Source organism: Daldinia loculata (genome assembly GCF_022478755.1).
Source record: "Daldinia loculata strain CBS 113971 unplaced genomic scaffold F4817scaffold_39, whole genome shotgun sequence".
NCBI lineage: Eukaryota > Fungi > Ascomycota > Sordariomycetes > Xylariales > Hypoxylaceae > Daldinia > Daldinia loculata.
The window spans coordinates 295,007-312,864 of NW_026054893.1; the positions used below are offsets into that span (position 1 = coordinate 295,007).

At 46.9% G+C, this 17,858-nt stretch overlaps 6 protein-coding genes across 6 annotated transcripts; 3 read left to right on the forward strand and 3 right to left on the reverse strand.

Moving 5' to 3' along the window:
• The first annotated feature begins 445 nt into the window (after window positions 1-445).
• F4817DRAFT_175197 (uncharacterized protein) lies at window positions 446-3,379 on the forward strand. Its single transcript, XM_049298265.1, has 2 exons — window positions 446-2,286; window positions 2,337-3,379. Exons 1-2 carry the CDS (start codon window positions 1,116-1,118, stop codon window positions 3,320-3,322), a joined length of 2,157 nt encoding a protein of 718 aa, XP_049157251.1. The 5' UTR covers window positions 446-1,115; the 3' UTR covers window positions 3,323-3,379.
• Window positions 3,380-5,024: 1,645 nt separating this feature from the next.
• Window positions 5,025-7,015, forward strand: F4817DRAFT_343567 (catalase). Its single transcript, XM_049304045.1, has 4 exons — window positions 5,025-5,572; window positions 5,629-5,704; window positions 5,814-6,788; window positions 6,866-7,015. The coding sequence occupies exons 1-4, from the start codon at window positions 5,159-5,161 to the stop codon at window positions 6,973-6,975; spliced, it is 1,575 nt and encodes a 524-aa protein (XP_049157252.1). The 5' UTR covers window positions 5,025-5,158; the 3' UTR covers window positions 6,976-7,015.
• A 55-nt stretch (window positions 7,016-7,070) lies between these two features.
• Window positions 7,071-9,297, reverse strand: F4817DRAFT_343570 (cytochrome P450). The gene is made up of 5 exons (XM_049304046.1): window positions 8,921-9,297; window positions 8,515-8,784; window positions 8,323-8,459; window positions 7,623-8,269; window positions 7,071-7,564 (listed from the first exon to the last, which is right to left on the reverse strand). Exons 1-5 carry the CDS (start codon window positions 9,155-9,157, stop codon window positions 7,230-7,232), a joined length of 1,626 nt encoding a protein of 541 aa, XP_049157253.1. The 5' UTR covers window positions 9,158-9,297; the 3' UTR covers window positions 7,071-7,229.
• Window positions 9,298-10,047: 750 nt separating this feature from the next.
• On the reverse strand, window positions 10,048-11,906 carry F4817DRAFT_366659 (membrane dipeptidase-domain-containing protein). The gene is made up of 3 exons (XM_049307009.1): window positions 11,189-11,906; window positions 10,446-11,117; window positions 10,048-10,382 (listed from the first exon to the last, which is right to left on the reverse strand). The coding sequence occupies exons 1-3, from the start codon at window positions 11,675-11,677 to the stop codon at window positions 10,056-10,058; spliced, it is 1,488 nt and encodes a 495-aa protein (XP_049157254.1). The 5' UTR covers window positions 11,678-11,906; the 3' UTR covers window positions 10,048-10,055.
• Window positions 11,907-12,605: 699 nt separating this feature from the next.
• On the forward strand, window positions 12,606-14,547 carry F4817DRAFT_366663 (MFS general substrate transporter; the record flags this gene model as incomplete). Its single annotated transcript, XM_049307010.1, has 6 exons — window positions 12,606-12,738; window positions 12,804-13,104; window positions 13,312-13,411; window positions 13,467-13,523; window positions 13,581-13,859; window positions 13,922-14,547. 6 exons carry the CDS (start codon window positions 12,606-12,608, stop codon window positions 14,480-14,482), a joined length of 1,431 nt encoding a protein of 476 aa, XP_049157255.1. The 3' UTR covers window positions 14,483-14,547.
• Window positions 14,548-14,552: 5 nt separating this feature from the next.
• On the reverse strand, window positions 14,553-16,706 carry F4817DRAFT_175244 (putative cytochrome P450). Its single transcript, XM_049298266.1, has 4 exons — window positions 16,565-16,706; window positions 15,393-16,496; window positions 15,174-15,340; window positions 14,553-15,114 (listed from the first exon to the last, which is right to left on the reverse strand). Exons 1-4 carry the CDS (start codon window positions 16,619-16,621, stop codon window positions 14,958-14,960), a joined length of 1,485 nt encoding a protein of 494 aa, XP_049157256.1. The 5' UTR covers window positions 16,622-16,706; the 3' UTR covers window positions 14,553-14,957.
• Window positions 16,707-17,858: the final 1,152 nt, after the last annotated feature.

The following is a 17,858-nucleotide window of genomic DNA, read 5'->3' on the forward strand; positions in this document are numbered from 1 at the left end:
CTGCCCGCTACAATACCTTACCATCTTGCGACCGAGTGAAAGTGTGACTTAATTACCTTACTTACATCTTGCGCTCCTTCAAAGTTCCAATTAACCTGCTTCAATTACTTCCTGTCATCACCTACTCTGAGTCCAACGTCTATTAGCCAACGCCGGTCGTCGTCCCTTAAAATCAAACCGGCTAACTTATTGTAATAGACCCCCCAAAGACTTCAACACTCTCCAACCTATCGAATTTGAGTCGTCCCAGAATTATCGCGGTCAGCACCTAGTCAAAGTGTCGCAACACCAAAAAGAGGCCTCTTCCACGCCGTGATTATCGTATTCATTCTACGACAGCGGTACAGACCTAGCACTAGAGCACCCGTCCCGCAGTCGAATCGGTTTGAAGGTTTCTCGAAGGGATTATTTTAAGATACGAAACAACGGCGATTAACGGCAGATAATTTGGACTGGATAGCTTGGGGCACCAACATATTACATCAATCGCTTTAGGCACTTGGCTCGTTCTAAGGTAGTAGGCTTGTTGTTATTATCGGTCACTTACACTGCCTCATACGCCGTATAACAACAAGAGCGTTTTCTATTCTGCGCGACACGTCACGTACCCCGAGACAGCGACTCTTCTGTCCCCCTGGCTTGTCTGGCTATTCGGAGAGGAAGTGCCAAGCTAGGGTATCACAGTCGCAGATCTTATAGCAAAACGTTGCGGTTTGCTGCTAGCCAGCTAGGCAACTCGGGCGCATCACCCCCCCCCATCTGTTCCTGCAGTGTGTCTTCGTTCACCCTCGACAGAGGTAAAAAAAAAAAAAAAAAAAGATACTACCATACTGTACTGCACAGTACAGCACCAAATTCAACAAAGACTTCATAATATCAGACTGGATCGTGTCGCCCACATTTACAATATCCTCTTAAACAGTCTAAATTAAAAGAAGAGTCCCTTTTGGTCCACATCGTACGTCAAAAACGGTATTTAGAACGGGTCAGACTCGCCTAACACAGCCCCCTTCAAACGCATCCGCGCTGCGCCACGCTGTGAGGCAGACTCGCGGTCGAGTGCATTCAACCTTGCCAGACTTGGGGTTTCTAAAGACAGAAACAACTTACGCGCCATGGATCAACAAGCTGTCCAATCTGCAGGGTCGGCTCGCGGCCGTTCACCGTCTGCCGGAAACCAACAGCCTCATATAAGAAATAGTCATTCTCCTTCGCCTCATCCATATCAGTCCCCGGAATCATCGATCGGCCTCGGCATTGCCATAGACCCCTCATCAGCGAGCCCTCAGTTCACTTCCGACTTCAATACTTACCCTAGCAACAACGATAGCAACCAGTTTTTGAATACATCACAGTCGCAGCCCTTCGATCATCAGGGTATTGCTGATCCGACATCATTCGGGCTCAACCAAGACTACTCCCAATCTCTCACCTCGCAGTCCCAACCCACATTCTCCCAGAGTCTCCTGGGTCCGGATTTCAACACCAGCGGCGATTTCTCACTATTCCCCCAATCTACCCACGGTGACCAGTTTGGTACACCTCTGTTTGGCGACTTGTCTCAGACACATGCGCAATCTCTCGACCCGAACGATCTAACGAACATGACGTCCCCACAGACACACCACTCGCCTACTCCGCCGCATCTTCTAAAGCCAGAGCCAGGTTCGGCACATCAGTCTCCATCTTTTAATCAACATCAGTTTCCTTCACCTGGCCATTCAAGACATGCGTCACTAGGTCCCGAGGCGGCTTTTATGCCGGGTCGGTTGGATTGGAATCAACCGCAGTTCCAAGGACATCGAAGGACACCGTCAGAGTACTCGGACGCATCGTCAGCCGCCCCATCGCCAAATTTGACAGGCCACGATAGCTTCGAACACCCAGAGCACGGCCACTCGCCCATGCAGCGGCCGCAAGACTTTTACGATGGGGTTGTTGGGTTAGGTAACTTTAGCATAACAGGACCCAACCCAAATAGCCGCAGCCCATCGCACAGCCCGGCTATCTCCCCTCGAATACTCCCTCAACAGATGCCTGACGCTGGTCAGCAAGGTCCGAACATCTTGTTAAGTACGGGATACCCTAACCCTCCTATGGGCTACCCTGTTCAACCCTCAGAAGAGTTTCCTTCCTTGTGTCAAGAAGCACCAATAGACCCGTTAATAGCTCAATCTATGGCCCCGCCGTCTATAAATATCGACTTTGCGCCTAATTCGCGACAAAATAGCTTTGAGCCCCCGAAGCCGCCCATGGATGCGCAGTCTCTAACCCCACCAGATAGAGGTGAGTCCTATTTATAACGTTAGGCATTTCTATCCTAATTAAACATACAGGTCGCCCACGATCCCGCCCGCGGGCAGTTACGGACCCCTTTAATAGCGGAGGGGCTGTCCTCTCACGACCTAATACCCCTGGAAATCTGTCGCCACACCTAGGCGCCGATTTGGCTAACCGCAGTCGTTCCGGGTCCGAGTCCTCGACTCGTTCACTTTCGCCTGGTGACCGGTCAGGTAGCGCCAATGCTATCTCTAGAAGGCGTCAATCTATGTCTGCGGTCCCCAATAATGTGATAGCGCTCCGCCTAGCAGACCCGGAATACCAAGCCGCTCAAGACAATGGAGGAACGAAGCGAATTCAGAAACATCCTGCCACTTTTCAATGTACCCTTTGCCCCAAGCGGTTTACCCGAGCATACAATTTGCGATCCCATCTGCGTACCCACACTGACGAAAGACCCTTCGTATGCACGGTTTGTGGAAAGGCATTCGCTAGACAACACGACCGTAAACGTCACGAGGGACTTCATTCAGGCGAAAAGAAATTTGTCTGCAAAGGGGATCTCAAAGCCGGGGGCCAATGGGGCTGTGGAAGGCGGTTCGCCCGAGCGGATGCGCTGGGTCGCCATTTCCGATCCGAAGCAGGCCGCATATGTATCAAGCCATTGCTAGACGAAGAAATGCTTGAGAGACAACGGCTGTGGCAGGAACAGCGAATGCAGAGCATAGCGCAAAACATGGCTCAACAACAACCGGTCATGGACCCTAATGTTTATCCTGGTATAGAGACGGGTAACTATGCCTTACCTGCTGCCTTATTAGCACAGTACCCGGCACTGGCGCAGATGAACTGGGGCCAACCGGGTGATATGAGTAACGTAGAAGACGAGCTTAGTGGTCGCTCAAGCTTTGATGCCTCAGATTACGACGATGGTGACGATACGGGCTACGTAAGTGGCCCTGGTACCGGTTTCGGAGAGGGTGGTCTGCAACAAAACTTCGGTGAGCAGATTGGTTATGCTAGTGACTATGGTGGTCGCTAGTGATCTTCATTTATTCAATTGAAATCACCTCAGAACTTCCGGAAGCGATGAATATTAATTTATATTGGAATTGTAGTTTCCGCGAACATAAACGGCTATATGGACTCTGGCGCTTAGCGGGATGGTTTAAATGACGACAACAATTTTCTATTCGAGGCTTTTACTCCTCTTAGATGGCATGATAGATACCAATATTGAATTATATGTCTTTTGACTTCAGCTACAAATCTTTCAACCAAATCTTTCAACTTCATAGTAGACATTATTATACACATAAGTGTAGGTACCTAACCTAGGTACCTAACTAATCGTTCAACACAATGCGGAGAACAAGACGAACGCCCTTTATCCCTATATATCTCCAGCTATAGTTGAGGCAGGTTCCTCTATTAACTCGCAATATAAAATTTGAAGCAATTACCAATAAGCCCTATTAATAGCTTTATGGAATTTCGCCGCGCGGGAGCGGCTACATCTAAGATTAGCCCGGACGCAACAAGGTGGCAGTAATGCGAGTTTATTCTAGCCCATAATGAAGATGAGTGCATATCTTGTTGTGATCGGCTTACTGCTCCATGACAGCTAATTCTAGTGTAACGATAATGGTTCGTTATTATATCTTGACGTTCGTTACACTAAGGGCTTACACATAGGACGACTATTATTTAAACTGCTTACCATCGTATCCTAGGATAGACAGGGAGGTGTTACATAAGTGTATAGGTATCTCCTAATATAAGCCTCGGGTGACTCATTTGCTACGAGAGTTAAAGGCCAACCGTAATTGCCGATACCTACTTTTTCTTTGTAGCCTATCGCAGGAAAAGGAACCGGGGTAATTAAGATACCTCTATTCCCAGTAGATATCAACATATGCATACATCCACGCATGATACGCAGAAACTAAAGTTCAGTTTAATCCGCCCAAGGAACTTGATGGGTCGGTATGCCGGGAGGATCATTGCCCCACTTCTGATGAAGGTCGGCCGGGCGGGACAGTACGGAGCTTTTAGCTCGGAATCCCGGTCCTCGGAGTAGTTATCCACACACGCCGCCCTTTCCTCTTGGCGTAAGATTAATACATGTCTAACTCGGGGTCTAGCACCCGGATATATAGCTTTTCTATGCTACGGGAATTATGGCGTAGTATGCGGATTAAGCCGGCTCAATTCCTGTATGTTGTGTTATAGCGTTAGCAGCTAAGCACAAAGTGTTTTCACAACGCCGTGGGGAATTTGGGTTTAAGATTGATGATTTCATCAAAATGATGAATAACCTATAACAGGTTCTTCAAGTATAAATTCGTTTATAAATAACTAATATACAAATTGTTGAAATAGTTAAATGCTGAACATGCCGAGATATGGTCGATAGCTCTAAGGAACTCCATACTTAACCTTAGGTAGGTAGCTTATACTTTTACACCTATTTTCCGAGCGAAGCCCGAGGAACACCGAACAGGGGTACGCGACACCAAGTCGACGACGATTCGGACTTCGGGGATGGATATTACCTCTGAATAGGATTTACTAGATTTCGCTGTACCCGTGAGAGTAAGCCAGTAAGTATGGAATGCGTACCTCATATACAATACGGTGGTGATGAGTGCTATCTCCGCGGTACTAAGGGCCTGAGGAAAAAACGTATAAGAGAAGACGGCTGACTTCTAGGGGAGAGCATCTTTCAGCAACTCAGGACCTATATAACGCACAGCATCAGAATCACAAGCCCTAAAGTGTATTTTTACATCAAGTTCTCTTATTGTCTAGTACTTAAACAGACTCGTCGACCTCGTTACCTTGAACTCAAAACTCACAAGAGTTAAACAAACTCATAATGGCATCGGAGACAATTCCAGAAACCCCATACTATACCCTCGCAGAGGGTCAACCCCTTGCGAAGAATGACACTTCGACTCAAATACGCACCGGCAGCGGTGGTGGATTTGTCCTGCTTACATCAACCCAGCTAATCGAAAACCTGGCGCATTTCTCTCGGGAGAGAATCCCGGAGAGGAGCGTACATGCTAAAGCTGGCGGGGCCAGAGGGTATTTTGAGGTAACAGATGATATATCTGATCTTACGGATGCCGACTTCTTAACCGGTATCGGTAAGAAGACTGAGGTCCTTGTCCGGATTTCTACAGTTGCCCCCGAGCGAGGATCTGCAGATACCGTACGGGACTTTCGAGGATTCGCTATGAAGTTCAAGACGGCGCAGGGGAACCAAGACTTTGTGTTCAATAATCAGGTATAGCGTTACTCGCCTGCACTGATTACCTGAATGTGCTAACAAAATGGATATAGCCGGTCTTCTTCGTTCGAGACCCGACAAAGTTCCCATCGTTGAACCGTAGTCACAAACGAGATCCTAGGACTAATAGTAAGTCAAGCCTTAATTTCTAAAGAATAGTCCCAGCATGGCTATTCATTATAAACAACAGAAGTCTTCATTTCGTGTACGAATGAATGGTTGCTAATTGAGTATATAGTCGCCAGCTCGGACATGTTCTGGGATTTCCACATCAACAACCAGGAGAGTATCCATGCCTTGATGTTCGTCTTTGGGGACCGAGGTCTTCCATCATCAGCACGACATGTGAACGCCTACAGTGGAAACACGTACAAGTTCACTAGATCTGACGGCTCGTACTGTTACGTCCGAATCCACTTTCTAACAAACCAGGGGATTCACTACTTCACCGACGAGGAGGGAGCTAAGCTAGCCGGGTCCGAGCCCGATAGGCATCTTGAAGATCTCCAGCATTCAATCAGGTCGGGCAACTTCCCCTCGTGGGACATGTACGTGCAAGTCATACGTCCAGAAGATATTGGAGATGCGCCTGTGGACATTTTCGACATGACGAAGACCTGGCCTCTCGGTAAATACCCGCGACGCAAAGTTGGCCGTATGGTTCTTGATAGAAACCCATCGAACTGGTTTGCGGAAATTGAGCAGGCCGCTTTCAGTCCGAGTAATATGGTAGCAGGAATTGAGCCAAGTCCAGACCCGATGCTACAGGCTCGCATGTTCGCCTATCCTGACGCTGCTCGCTACCGACTCGGAGCGAACTATCAGTTCCTACCCACCAACGCGCCAAAGAGCGAAGTCTACTGCCCGATCGAGCGGGACGGTTCCATGAACTTTACCTCCAATTACGGAGGTGACCCTAACTACGTGGGAACGAAGCTAAAGCCGGTTAAGTTCCTTCGCCCTGGGAACAATAGTCGAGACGGAGTAGACGGGAATACTTCGAAAGGAAATGCAAGTAGACTCGATCGTCCACTCCCTGAAAGCGGAATGCCTGTGGTGTTCTCCTCGGAGGTAACGGAGAAAGACTTCGAGCAGTCAACAGCGCTGTGGAATTTAATGGGTAGGCAGGAGGGTGCACAGCAGCGATTCGTGGACAACTTGTCTGCTCACCTCAGCGCCGTGCAGACGCAGTGGATCAGAGATGAAGCCTATGGTACGTTACTCTTATTCAGATTTTTATTTAATGTCTCCGCAATCCAAATACAATATGGCTGACTGAGACCCGTGCAGCGATGTTCAGGAGAGTTGATGAAAGGCTTGGACAGTTATTGGAGGACGCAACGGAGGCCACTATTAGGGGCAAGATTGAAGATAGTCTCCATACGCCGGCATGGCACTAAGACGTGATATCCTATTCGGTGTCTACCTACCTGGCCTATCTTCTTACTCTTATGATATAGAATATCGAGATGCTAAGGCGTAATCTGGTAGTGTGCATAGATCCATAATTGGCAGAGGCATTTTTTATATCAGAACTATCTCCACTATACTCTCTTTAGGAGTCTTGTACATATTGACACTTCTCAAGCCTACTATCTGTATTCGTCTTTGGTCTAATCCCTCCCTCTTCATACCTAATGTACGTTATTACCTCCTAAGACTCCGAGGATAACATCCGTCGAGTTGCATCGACATTTCGCGGCACAAACCGCACTGTCCTAGCTTTCGGTCCCGCGATGGGGTTTTCCCGGGTGAGGAGGCCCTCTATAGGATCCGCAACAATGGGATCCATCGTGTCCTCCGCTGGTAGGATTTGGAAGTGTGCGATGAGATGGACGAATACGGCGTAGAGGGCCTTAGTAGCAACATGGCTTGCGATACACATTCGGCCTCCGATGCCAAAAGCATACTGGTGTCGATTCGCTGTCTGGTCGCCGTCCATCCAACGCTCTGGTGCAAATACATCGGGATCCGAGAATACGGACGGATCTAGGCGCATAAGTCGTTAGTTGATATCGCATAGGGTCAATTGGGATCAACTTCCCACCTCGCGTGCATGCCCAGGAGTTCAGAAACAGTAGCGTATTAGGGGGGATGACAGCGCCTTTCCACTGAACGTGCGAGTATGTGGCTTTCGGTAGCGCAAGACGCTGGACTACGAAATAGCGGCCGATTTCCTTCGTGAAGGCTTCTACGTACTCGACCCTAGAGTGCGCGACATGTGGTGACTCAAGTAAGTAGGCCTCTGTCTCCGTGATCTCCTTGTAGGCCCTCTCCTGAATGTCTGGGCGGTGCGCGAGGAGCAGGATAGCCCACATCAGCGATCGTTTAGTAGTGTCAGCGCCCGCGAGCATGCTAAGTCCGATGCTGAGCAGCTCACCCTCGGTGAGGCCTTTACTCTCTGGATCCTTCAGAACGTTTCCTTGAATACAAGGACGGTCAACACCATCCGCGATATCTCTCTTTAGTTTCTCCTGCAAGACGTGATGATAAGCGTACCGCCGTTTCCCTACGTCTGCCATATGTGAACCCTTCTGCAGCCCGAGCCACCCCGCAACAGTATTAAGAGGCCGAAGAAGCGGGATATAATTGGAATAGTTGCTAGTAGGGTTTCGAAATTTCGATATCTCTTCTTCGATATAGATGATCTCAGAGATAACTAGGTCTCTATGCAAATCTTTCACATCCTCGACGCTTTCCATATTTCGTTTAGTTAGCATTCTTCCATAGTAAGAAACAGTACTTACCGCGTTCCATAAGCCAGCGTTAAGCTAAGGTTTAATGCGAATTTGCGCGTCAGGTCAAGCACGTCGACGGATGCATCGCCACCCTTGCAGCTAGATAAGATATCCAGTGTCAACGCTCTTGACTCGAGGTCTAATATCTACCACGCATAATATTAGGTGGGAGAGTCAGACTCTGTTGCACGAAACACATACAGGAAGATAACTCTCTGTACTAGTTTTATTCAGGGCTGTGGCAGAAACTTTACGTCGCCGCTTACAGCTGTCATCCCAAGGACTAGTCCCGATGCTTGTTACAGGCCCTCCCTGCTGCACTTTCTTGTGTAGGACGTAGAATACAGGACGCGAGTTTGTCGCCTCCCGTTGTCCGATGAAAAGCGCACGGGCGGCCGCTGTACTGTTTACCACTACGGCTGTCATGTTGCCCAATGGCACTTGGAATACGTCTCCATACTGCTTAGCCCACTGTTATGACAGGTGTTAGTAAAGTATTTACATGGTATAAAAGATGATATAGGGAGGTACGGAGCAAATATATTTTTCAGGAGTACGATAGTAGCATAAATGATATTCAAACCGCCGGTACTCTTATATTACGTACTATTCTATACTCGTCTGACGTGGCTGTGCCACGTAAAGAAGGAAGGCTCCCTAATAAAGGGTAACCCCATGGTCCTGGTAAGTTAGGAATTCGGCCTTGTAGTCGTACTATCTCATTGAGGACAATATAGATAAATAAGGATAGAGTTGGTACGAAGAGTAGTAGCTTCGCTAGGAAGCCAAGGAGAGATGTATCAAATCTTGTGAGGTTGTCTAATAAGGCGAACAAACCAGCCATTTTGGCTACTAGGGTTAATGAAGTGTTCTAGGACCCCCGCCGATGAAAGACAGGCAGAGAGCTACTGCTCTGGAATACGCTGAAATAATATCATCTTATGTAGGAGGCGTCTCTTCGAGGGCAGGTTCAGTTTACGCAAGAGCCCCGCATAGATGTGTACCATGTAGTGATGTTTAACTAGCCAATAGCTGGCTAGGCATTATAATGTAACTACATTCCGCAACGGGAATAGGTCCTAAGATATCGTATGCCATGATTTCTCTGCTAGTGACATACAATGTACGCTTGATAATCACAACTTATCACCTTGCTCACGAATCCATGCTTAATTCGGAGGTAAATCGGCCCCTAAGCCATCAACTATCTTAATGCAGTACTCGAAATCCCGAGCGGTTGGTATCGGACAGGACCCTGCGAACATTTCGGGACCTAGTAGCCGAAAGACCCCCCCTTGCCCTAGCACATTAGTATAGCTTCTATTGAAGACGGCTCAGTCTGAGGATTGCGTGATATAGTGGGTCATTGACGACTCGTAGACTATGGTTTCTACCCTAACTAGCAATAAAAATACGTTAAGATAAGAATTACAAGCTATAGTTAGAGCATTAACATAGCTTTGGCGAGTTCCGAGTAAGCCCAAGTTATAGGTGAGTATACTAAGTGGATAGTTAAATATTTACCTGTACTCCTATCTAGCGATGCTCCTTCTACACGTAGTAATTTGAATCTCAGACAGCAATATAAATCAAAGTAGTTGGGTAGATGCTTTTTTTATAGAAACGCTATTCGTCCTTTTTAGTTACTACGAACACCCAGTTTAAGATAAATATAGGTCACATAATAGGCCTTAGCCCCTTGAATTCTTATAGGCAGTAATATACTTAAATCTTGAGGTTTATTAAATGTCTTTCTCATCCTTAACTGCAGTGCCATGTTGCCCGAACTTGCCAACATTAAACTGGTCGGGTTGGCCCCAGTCCTCTCGTGCTGCCCTCTCCCGAGTTTCCCGGTACATGTAAGGCGAGTTCTTGTAACCCTTGTGCCATTTTCGACCTTCCCATTCCTCCTCGACGGGCTTTTCACCCTTGGCCTGAATATCTCGGGCTCTACGCTCAATTGACTCCCATACGCGTAATATATTTTCTCCTACTAGAAGTTTGATTTGATCGTCAGTAGCTCCACGAGCCATTATCAGCTCGATTAGATCAGGGTATTTCGAAACGTCCTAGAAAGTGGTAAGTATTTATTCTAAGTATGGCGTGTGTAGAACCTCTATGTGTCCACTCACCTCAAGACCACTGGGGGTAAAAGGGGTTCCGCTAAAATCGGACCCAATTCCAACGTGCTCCCAGCCGGCAATTTGAGCGAGATGCCATATGTGATCTACCACGTCGTGTATTGTAACCGCCCCTGGGTCCTCCATATTTAAAAAGCGATTCACAAATACAGCCATCACGATTCCCCCATTTCGGCGAATGCTACGAAGAACATCGTCGGGTACATTGCGTAGATGAGGGGTTACGGAATATGCTCCCGAGTGGGAGAATATCACGGGCGTTTGAGTGATGGATAGAACGTCTCGCATTGTCTGATGAGAAACGTGCGAGAGATCAATCATCATACCTAGACGGTTCATCTCCCGAACATAGGCGGCGCCAAGTGACGTAAGTCCTTTATCAGGGTTTCCGCGAGCGACAGTCGAAGCAGATGTTGCCCATGCATTATCACAGTTGTGCGTAGTCGTGATGTACCGGACGCCGAGATCGTACGCCTGGCGAACGGCAGCAATGGAGCCTCCAAGTTGATGACCGCCCTCGATACCCAGCATACTAGCAATACGACCATTCCGAAATGCAGCACGAGCGCATGAAGGAGTTTCACAGTAAGTGAAGACCTCTGGGGACTCTGCGATAAAGCGCTTGGCCACATCGATCTGCTCAAGAGTATCACGCACTATCCACTAACCGTCGCATAAATGTATTAGAATCCACGAATCCAACTCGTATTATGCACTAGAAAAGAGAGGCTTACAGATGGATCTTCAAAATGTTTCTGCGCCGCGTCGCATTTGACGTGTACGCTCCAGAATTGACCTCCCATCATTCCTTGTCTCATTCGACCAATGTCCGTGTGACCCAGCAAACGCTGTTTTGGATCGAACTTCCCATCGTAAATACGGTTGTGTAATTCAACGCGGAGGAGCCACGGAAAGTCATTGTGACCATCAATTAGCGGCGTCGTCTTTAGTATATGCTTTGTCCGTAGGGCATAGTCTGTTGGGTCAATAGGAGATTCTGCTAGTGATAACCAACTACCTAGGGACGTAAAGGGGGCAATGAGAACCGCGAGGCTCGTTGCGATTATTGTGCTCCGCCAACGTCTCAACCAGCTATATTGAGAAACTTGAGGATGAACAATAAGGGCATTCTCGTCTAGGTTTGCGGAGTCTCTTCTGTCCGCGGTTTGAAAAGGTGCATCGTCTCCGGGAGGTAGCTCGGTGCTTGGTGTCGTGCTAGCCATTGGTTTGATGTGTTTGGGGGATTCGCCTGTAAGACGCGCGGGCAGACCCCTGAGTGTAATGGGAAATTCAACATCTCAATAATACCCGACATCTTTGTCATTCTCACCCAGCTTCTCGTTTGATATTTGCGATGTCGGTCCCCTCGGTAATTTGAATCCTAATAGTTCGTAGTCTAAGTCCACGCATCCGAGACTAATGATCCAATCTGGCTTTCCGACCAGCGAGCTATTCGAGTTGTCTAAGTATATCGTTATCGAGATGACAAACTCCAACGAACATGTGAAAGGTACCTAAGTCTTATCGTCGACCTCTCAAATCTCTCGAATCCCGTAACGCAATGCTACCCTTGTATCACATCATGATCCGGCCGGCATGTCTATGTGGGGGATAAGCTTGGTTCCGAGCTAGAGGAAGAGCCGTCCATGGGGGATAAGCGGGGCTCTATTGAGAAGAAATGCTGCCTTTGCGGTGTTTCCTAAGGTTTGAAAACCCGTGCCTGATGGATGAGGCACGGGTTTTATATACCTCATGTCGTCGGGGACCCAGCTCCGAATGTCGGGAGGTAGGGCCGATTCGAGTAGACTACGGGGATTAAGCTCACTTACCGACGTGCATCTCGGCTACTGCAGCTCGGATGGCTCTAAGTTGAATAAAGATTCACTGCCAATGCTCGAGGGCTTATTATTCATCGCAGGGGGGTACGAGTAGTTGGGTATCACGCAATCAGTCTAAAGCGTGGATCGAAAAGTTATCACGAGAAACAATTCCTGGGCACTCATATCGTGACTATTGATATGATATGATATGATATAACTAAGGCTCAGCAGTCTTAAGTTTTTACCGTATATCTATTTCTTGAGCATTTTACAATATATCATTCATTCCATCTAGCATATATGATATTGACCAATTGTTTACCAATTAGCCATGGCAGATAACGATAAAGAGGAAAAGCAGCACGATTCCGTGACTGTGAGTGACGATAGGTTACTTGAAAATGATACCGCAGCAGAGAAGCGACTTGTGAGGAAAACAGACCTATTAATGATGCCAGGCTTAGGTGAGACTCACTTGCGGGTAGTTTCTCGTTCTTATATTTACTTATAGTGTGGCTAACTGGCAAAGCTCTTGCATACTTCACTCATACTCTTGATCGCGCTAATCTTGGAAACGCGAAGACCGATGGCCTGGAAAAGGATCTGGGTCTCGTGGGCAATCAATTCTCCCTACTACTCGTTTTATTCTATGTCCCATACGCTGTCTTTAACATTCCTTGGTCGATACTCGCAAAGAAGTATAACTCTGCTCGAGTGATCCCATTTACTATCCTAGCATGGGGAGCTTGTACAATGGGCGCTGCTGCCGCCAAGAACTTTGCTGGCATTATGACTACGAGAATTATAATGGGTGCCATTGAAGCAGCTTGGTAAGTACGACAATATCTTACCGTTGAGTATTAAGTGCTGATAGATATTTTAGTACGTTCAATAACCATTTCTTCTCAACACTCCTTTCTATAGCCCCCAGTCAAAAATCACCAAAACATTCGACTACTAGATGACCTACGAACTCCCCTAAAAATCTACTCTTCAAAAATGGTATTGAGATTTATCATTATCGTACTAACAAAAAGCCTAGACAAGCCTTGTGAAGTTTACTACTTGTCTCTATTCTATACGCGGAAAGAGATGGCATTCCGTGTGTCTTGGATTGGCCAGATGGGATTCATTGCAGTAAGTGGTAATGTGTACCTAACGTATGAAATTCACCTAGCTTAAAAGTATTTAGGGAGCCGTCTCCGGGTTAATTTCATGGAGTGTATTCCAGTGGAAGGGCAAATTACATGTACGTTGCCCATAAAATTATCTACTAACGGAATCTAACATTACTTGCTGGGATAAGGGTTGGCAATACTTATTTCTCATCGAAGGCTCAATCACTGTTGTAGTGGCAATCTACCTCTACATCTTTGCCCCTCAAAGTCCTGAGAAGTCTCGATGGTATACAGAGGAAGAAGCTAGGCTTGCTAAGCACCGCCTTAAGCAGGACTCACAAGATCAAGATACGGAATTCCACTGGGATGAAGCGAAGAGGCAGCTCAAGCATTGGCCAACCTGGGCTTTTGCGTTCATGGCCTTGATGTATGGGGTCGGCGTTGCTAGCAGCTCGAATTTCTTACCGGTAAGCTCGAATTTACCTTCACTACTTGATACATTGGAAGACTAATAAGATCACTGCATTAGACAATGATAAAGAGACTCACTAGCGAAGCCACTACCGCTAACCTCTATACTGTTGGGCCCAATCTAACGGCATCCGTCTTCCAAGTCACAATATGTTGGCTCTCCGACCGATATCAACAACGAGCAACATTTGCTTGTGGTACAACAGTCATTTCAGTAGTGGCTTGGATCCTTCTTGGTACATTAGACTTGGTACATAAACCGCAAGTCGGCTACTTCTTGACATACCTCATTACTTTCGCTACCTTTATTCCGAGTAATCTCGTCCCAGCGTGGCTATCATCCAACACGCCGACTACTACAGGCCGTGCTATATCACTTGGCCTCAACTACATGGCCATGAATTTGGCTGGAATTATTTCCTCGTTAGTTTACCGAACCGAGGATGCACCTGTCTACCGACCAGCATTAATTACTGTCGGCTGTACTCAAGGTGTCTTCGTCGTTACGGCCTTGGTGATGCGACAGTACTATGCTGGCTTGAATAAGAAACTTGACTCCGGTGAGCTTCCCTGCGCACCTGGGATGGAAGCTCGTCCTGAATATCGGTATGCCGTCTAGATATTTGGATATGAAGAGTCTCTACTTCAACTCATCGTCATGAGATAGCTTCTTGTAATCAGACAGGTAGGTTAGAAATAAATAGTGAGAATGGACATACAATTTCAGGGGTATAAAGCGATGTAGTCATGAGAGATTGTTAAAATAGACCAGAAATTCACACATTTTCAGCTATAGTACAGTTCCTACCCGATTTAAATAAACCCTTTAGTACAAAATATAAGCTATCTAGAAAAATACCCTCACAAGGGAAGATGATATAAAGTTGATACTACTCGATAACGCCCACAGCTTTCCTAGAGAACTAGCTTTTCTAGTCTTAGGCAATCTCGTAATATCATCCCTCAGGGACTCGTCTAATTAAAGACGCCTTTTAGGTAGTTGGCTGTTAAGATTCCATAAATTTACTCATAAGCGAGTAATTGTCCTAGAGAAAGCCCATGCATCTTCTGCAGAAGTCCCCCGATTATTAATCTCATCTAGCAACAGGCTTCAGGTGAATATTCAACGCCGGCTTATCCCATAAGGTGTAAACACGCTGATTGAGCCAATTCCGGCTGTCGTTAGCAATGGTCATATCGAAGTTGTAGATTATCCTGGCTAGGATGAGGCGCATTTCGGCGTAAGCCAAACTTTTTCCAGTGTTAGAACATAATTCTCAAGGCGAATGATAAGAGAGTAGGGGACCTACTTGCGACCAATGCAGTTTCGCGGGCCTACACTGAATGGTTGCATCGCATCAAGCTTGTCACCCTCGTACTTCGGGTCACCCATAAACCGCTCTGGAGCAAAGGAATAGGGGTCGGTCCAATGGTTCGGATCATGGTTGACAGCATATTGCCAGACAGCCACAACGGTCTACAAACTGTTAGTCCCACATCACAAGAACAACCAGCCAAGGAATACTCACGCCCTCTGGAACATGTTTCCCCATGATAGTAGCACCACCCTTAGGCGACTGGCGCGGCATTCCAGTTGGCACAGGGGGATACCGTCGGAGGGACTCGTTAAGACAGGCCAGCATATACGACAATTTTCCGACAGAAGTTAAGGTAATTTCGTCGTCGTTATTGAACGAAGAACGCACTTCCTGAGTGAGCCTTTCGAGCTTATCTGGGTGGGTCGTAAGTAGGTAGACGGCACCACTCAGAAGAGTCGCCGTCGTTTCACTTCCGGCTACGATGAGAGTAGTTGCGTTGGTGGCTATTTGCATAAAGTCGAGTTTTCCCTCGTCCTTCTGCTTTATGAGACCCTCAATGAAATCTGGCCTCTCGACGCCAGACTCTATCCTCTGCCTCAGCTTCGCCCGAACTAATGCCTGGTTGTCTGTAATCGCGAGCTTCTTAAGTCGCAGGAGCATCCGTACTGCAGGCTTGAGTCCCATGTCAGCCAGAGCGGACATGAAAGCGGTCTGCATCACTGAGTTGGCGACGAGTTTAACCCATGGATGGTAGTCACTCTTATCGAGGCAACCAAACGAAGAACCAAAACCTAGGTCTCCAATAACGTCGAAGGTGGTCCAATTTAGCCACTCGCGCATATTCAAGGGGGTCGAGCCATCGCCACATTGCTCTTGCAGTCGGTGAATCAATAGATCTACGTATGATCCGATAATAGGCTCTTGAAGCTGCATTGACCGCTCTGAGAATCCGTGTGACATTTGGCGTCGCAAGAAGCCGTGTTCGTCTCGGAAAGCATTGATGATACCTCGAGGAATGTTGTCGACAGCGCGGTAAAAGCCCTCGTACTTAGGCAACTCCGGCGCACCATTGTGGCGATGACCGTAAATATCCTTCCAAGCTTGGGGGTCGCTGAATGCTAGCTCGTACGGAGATACTCGCACAATCGGTCCATATTTAGCGTGTAATTCTTTCATATACACGGGCAGATCACCCCGGTACAAGCGTATATATTTGAAGAGAGGTGTGAGCTTCCATAAGAACGGACCGGGAAAGGATCGTAGAGGGTGTAGAAAGACATTGTAGAAAGCCTTGCCCACAACACTGGCAATCACCTTTTAGTCTAGTCAGTTGTACCACTCTTATTTATATACTTCTGAAGCCAGAAGGGAATCGGACTCACTAGTGCACAGCCTATAAAAACAAAGTTGAGTGGACTCTCCAGACCTAGAGGCGCCATTTTGCCAAGTATGCTGTAGACGCGGTAAAGAGCTTTGGAGTTTTAACGAACTGTCTCTATCCTAAGCGACAGGAACATGTTCTAACTTATACGAGTTTAGAATCCCGTATCGGAGCTCGCGTCGGGCTCTCGTGGCTATCATTTGGGGCGCCTTGAAGACGAAGACTCGACTACCCACCTCCTCGACTATAGTGGGTTCGGTGGGTTGACGGATGGTCGGATTTCCACGGTAACTTGGCATGCATTGGACGGATGTATCTTAAATCCACTCGGCCAATGTCCCCCCTCTTGCATATAACCCCCTTCCATCTCCACGATCGTGAGGTCATGTCCAGGGGTCGAACGGATGAATTCCAATAGCTTTTGTCTCCGACCGTCCGAATTCGATGCAACATCAATAACTTGATGTATAAATCCGGACCTATTCCGTGCACAGTTTTATTCTTATTCACATCGGAGAATGAAGTTTCCATGCACAAGCCACAAAATCCTTGCGTGTAAACGGGATTAAGGGTTTTGACGATGCCGAAATGGAAATCCTCCAATCACTCTCAACCCAGTTTCTCGGGCTGACGCATACAATTATGCTTATTTCAACGATCCACCGGTGACATGACATTTACTAGGGTCACTAGGGTTATTTATCTAGATTATGATTGGATCCGCCGATACAGCTATGCCAAGTCTATATTATCGGATTAGTAATATCATAAAACTTTCATCCCCTAGTTAACTACAGTAGTTGTAGCGTTTCATATGTCCCGAATCCCGATGCTAAGCCTAGGGTATTTTTATTAGCCTAGTATTTATTCTCTGGTTTGGTTGGTCATTAATCTAATAATATTTTACGACACATGATACAATCGGCAACAAAGCCGATTAAATACGACTATACTTTAATCCCCATAGAAATATATCGAATGCAAGTAGTTTAAACATAGTGTGTAACGATCTCCGATTAGGATTTAACTGCCAGAAAATTACAACCTATCACAGACTTACAGATCTAGCCCTACCAAGTGTAGGTTCTCTATATTACCTCATCAGCCAAGCGTCTAGGTTATAGCTTTAACTTACAACCTTTAGGTAATCAACATACTGTTACACGAACTTAGATGACTGATCTTACCTTGTACATGCTATAACATAATTTGTAGGTAGTAAAGAATCCAAACCACTAAACGCACTCCAAAGCCTATAGCTTGGCGATGATGCATGCGGGTATCGCCAGCCGAAA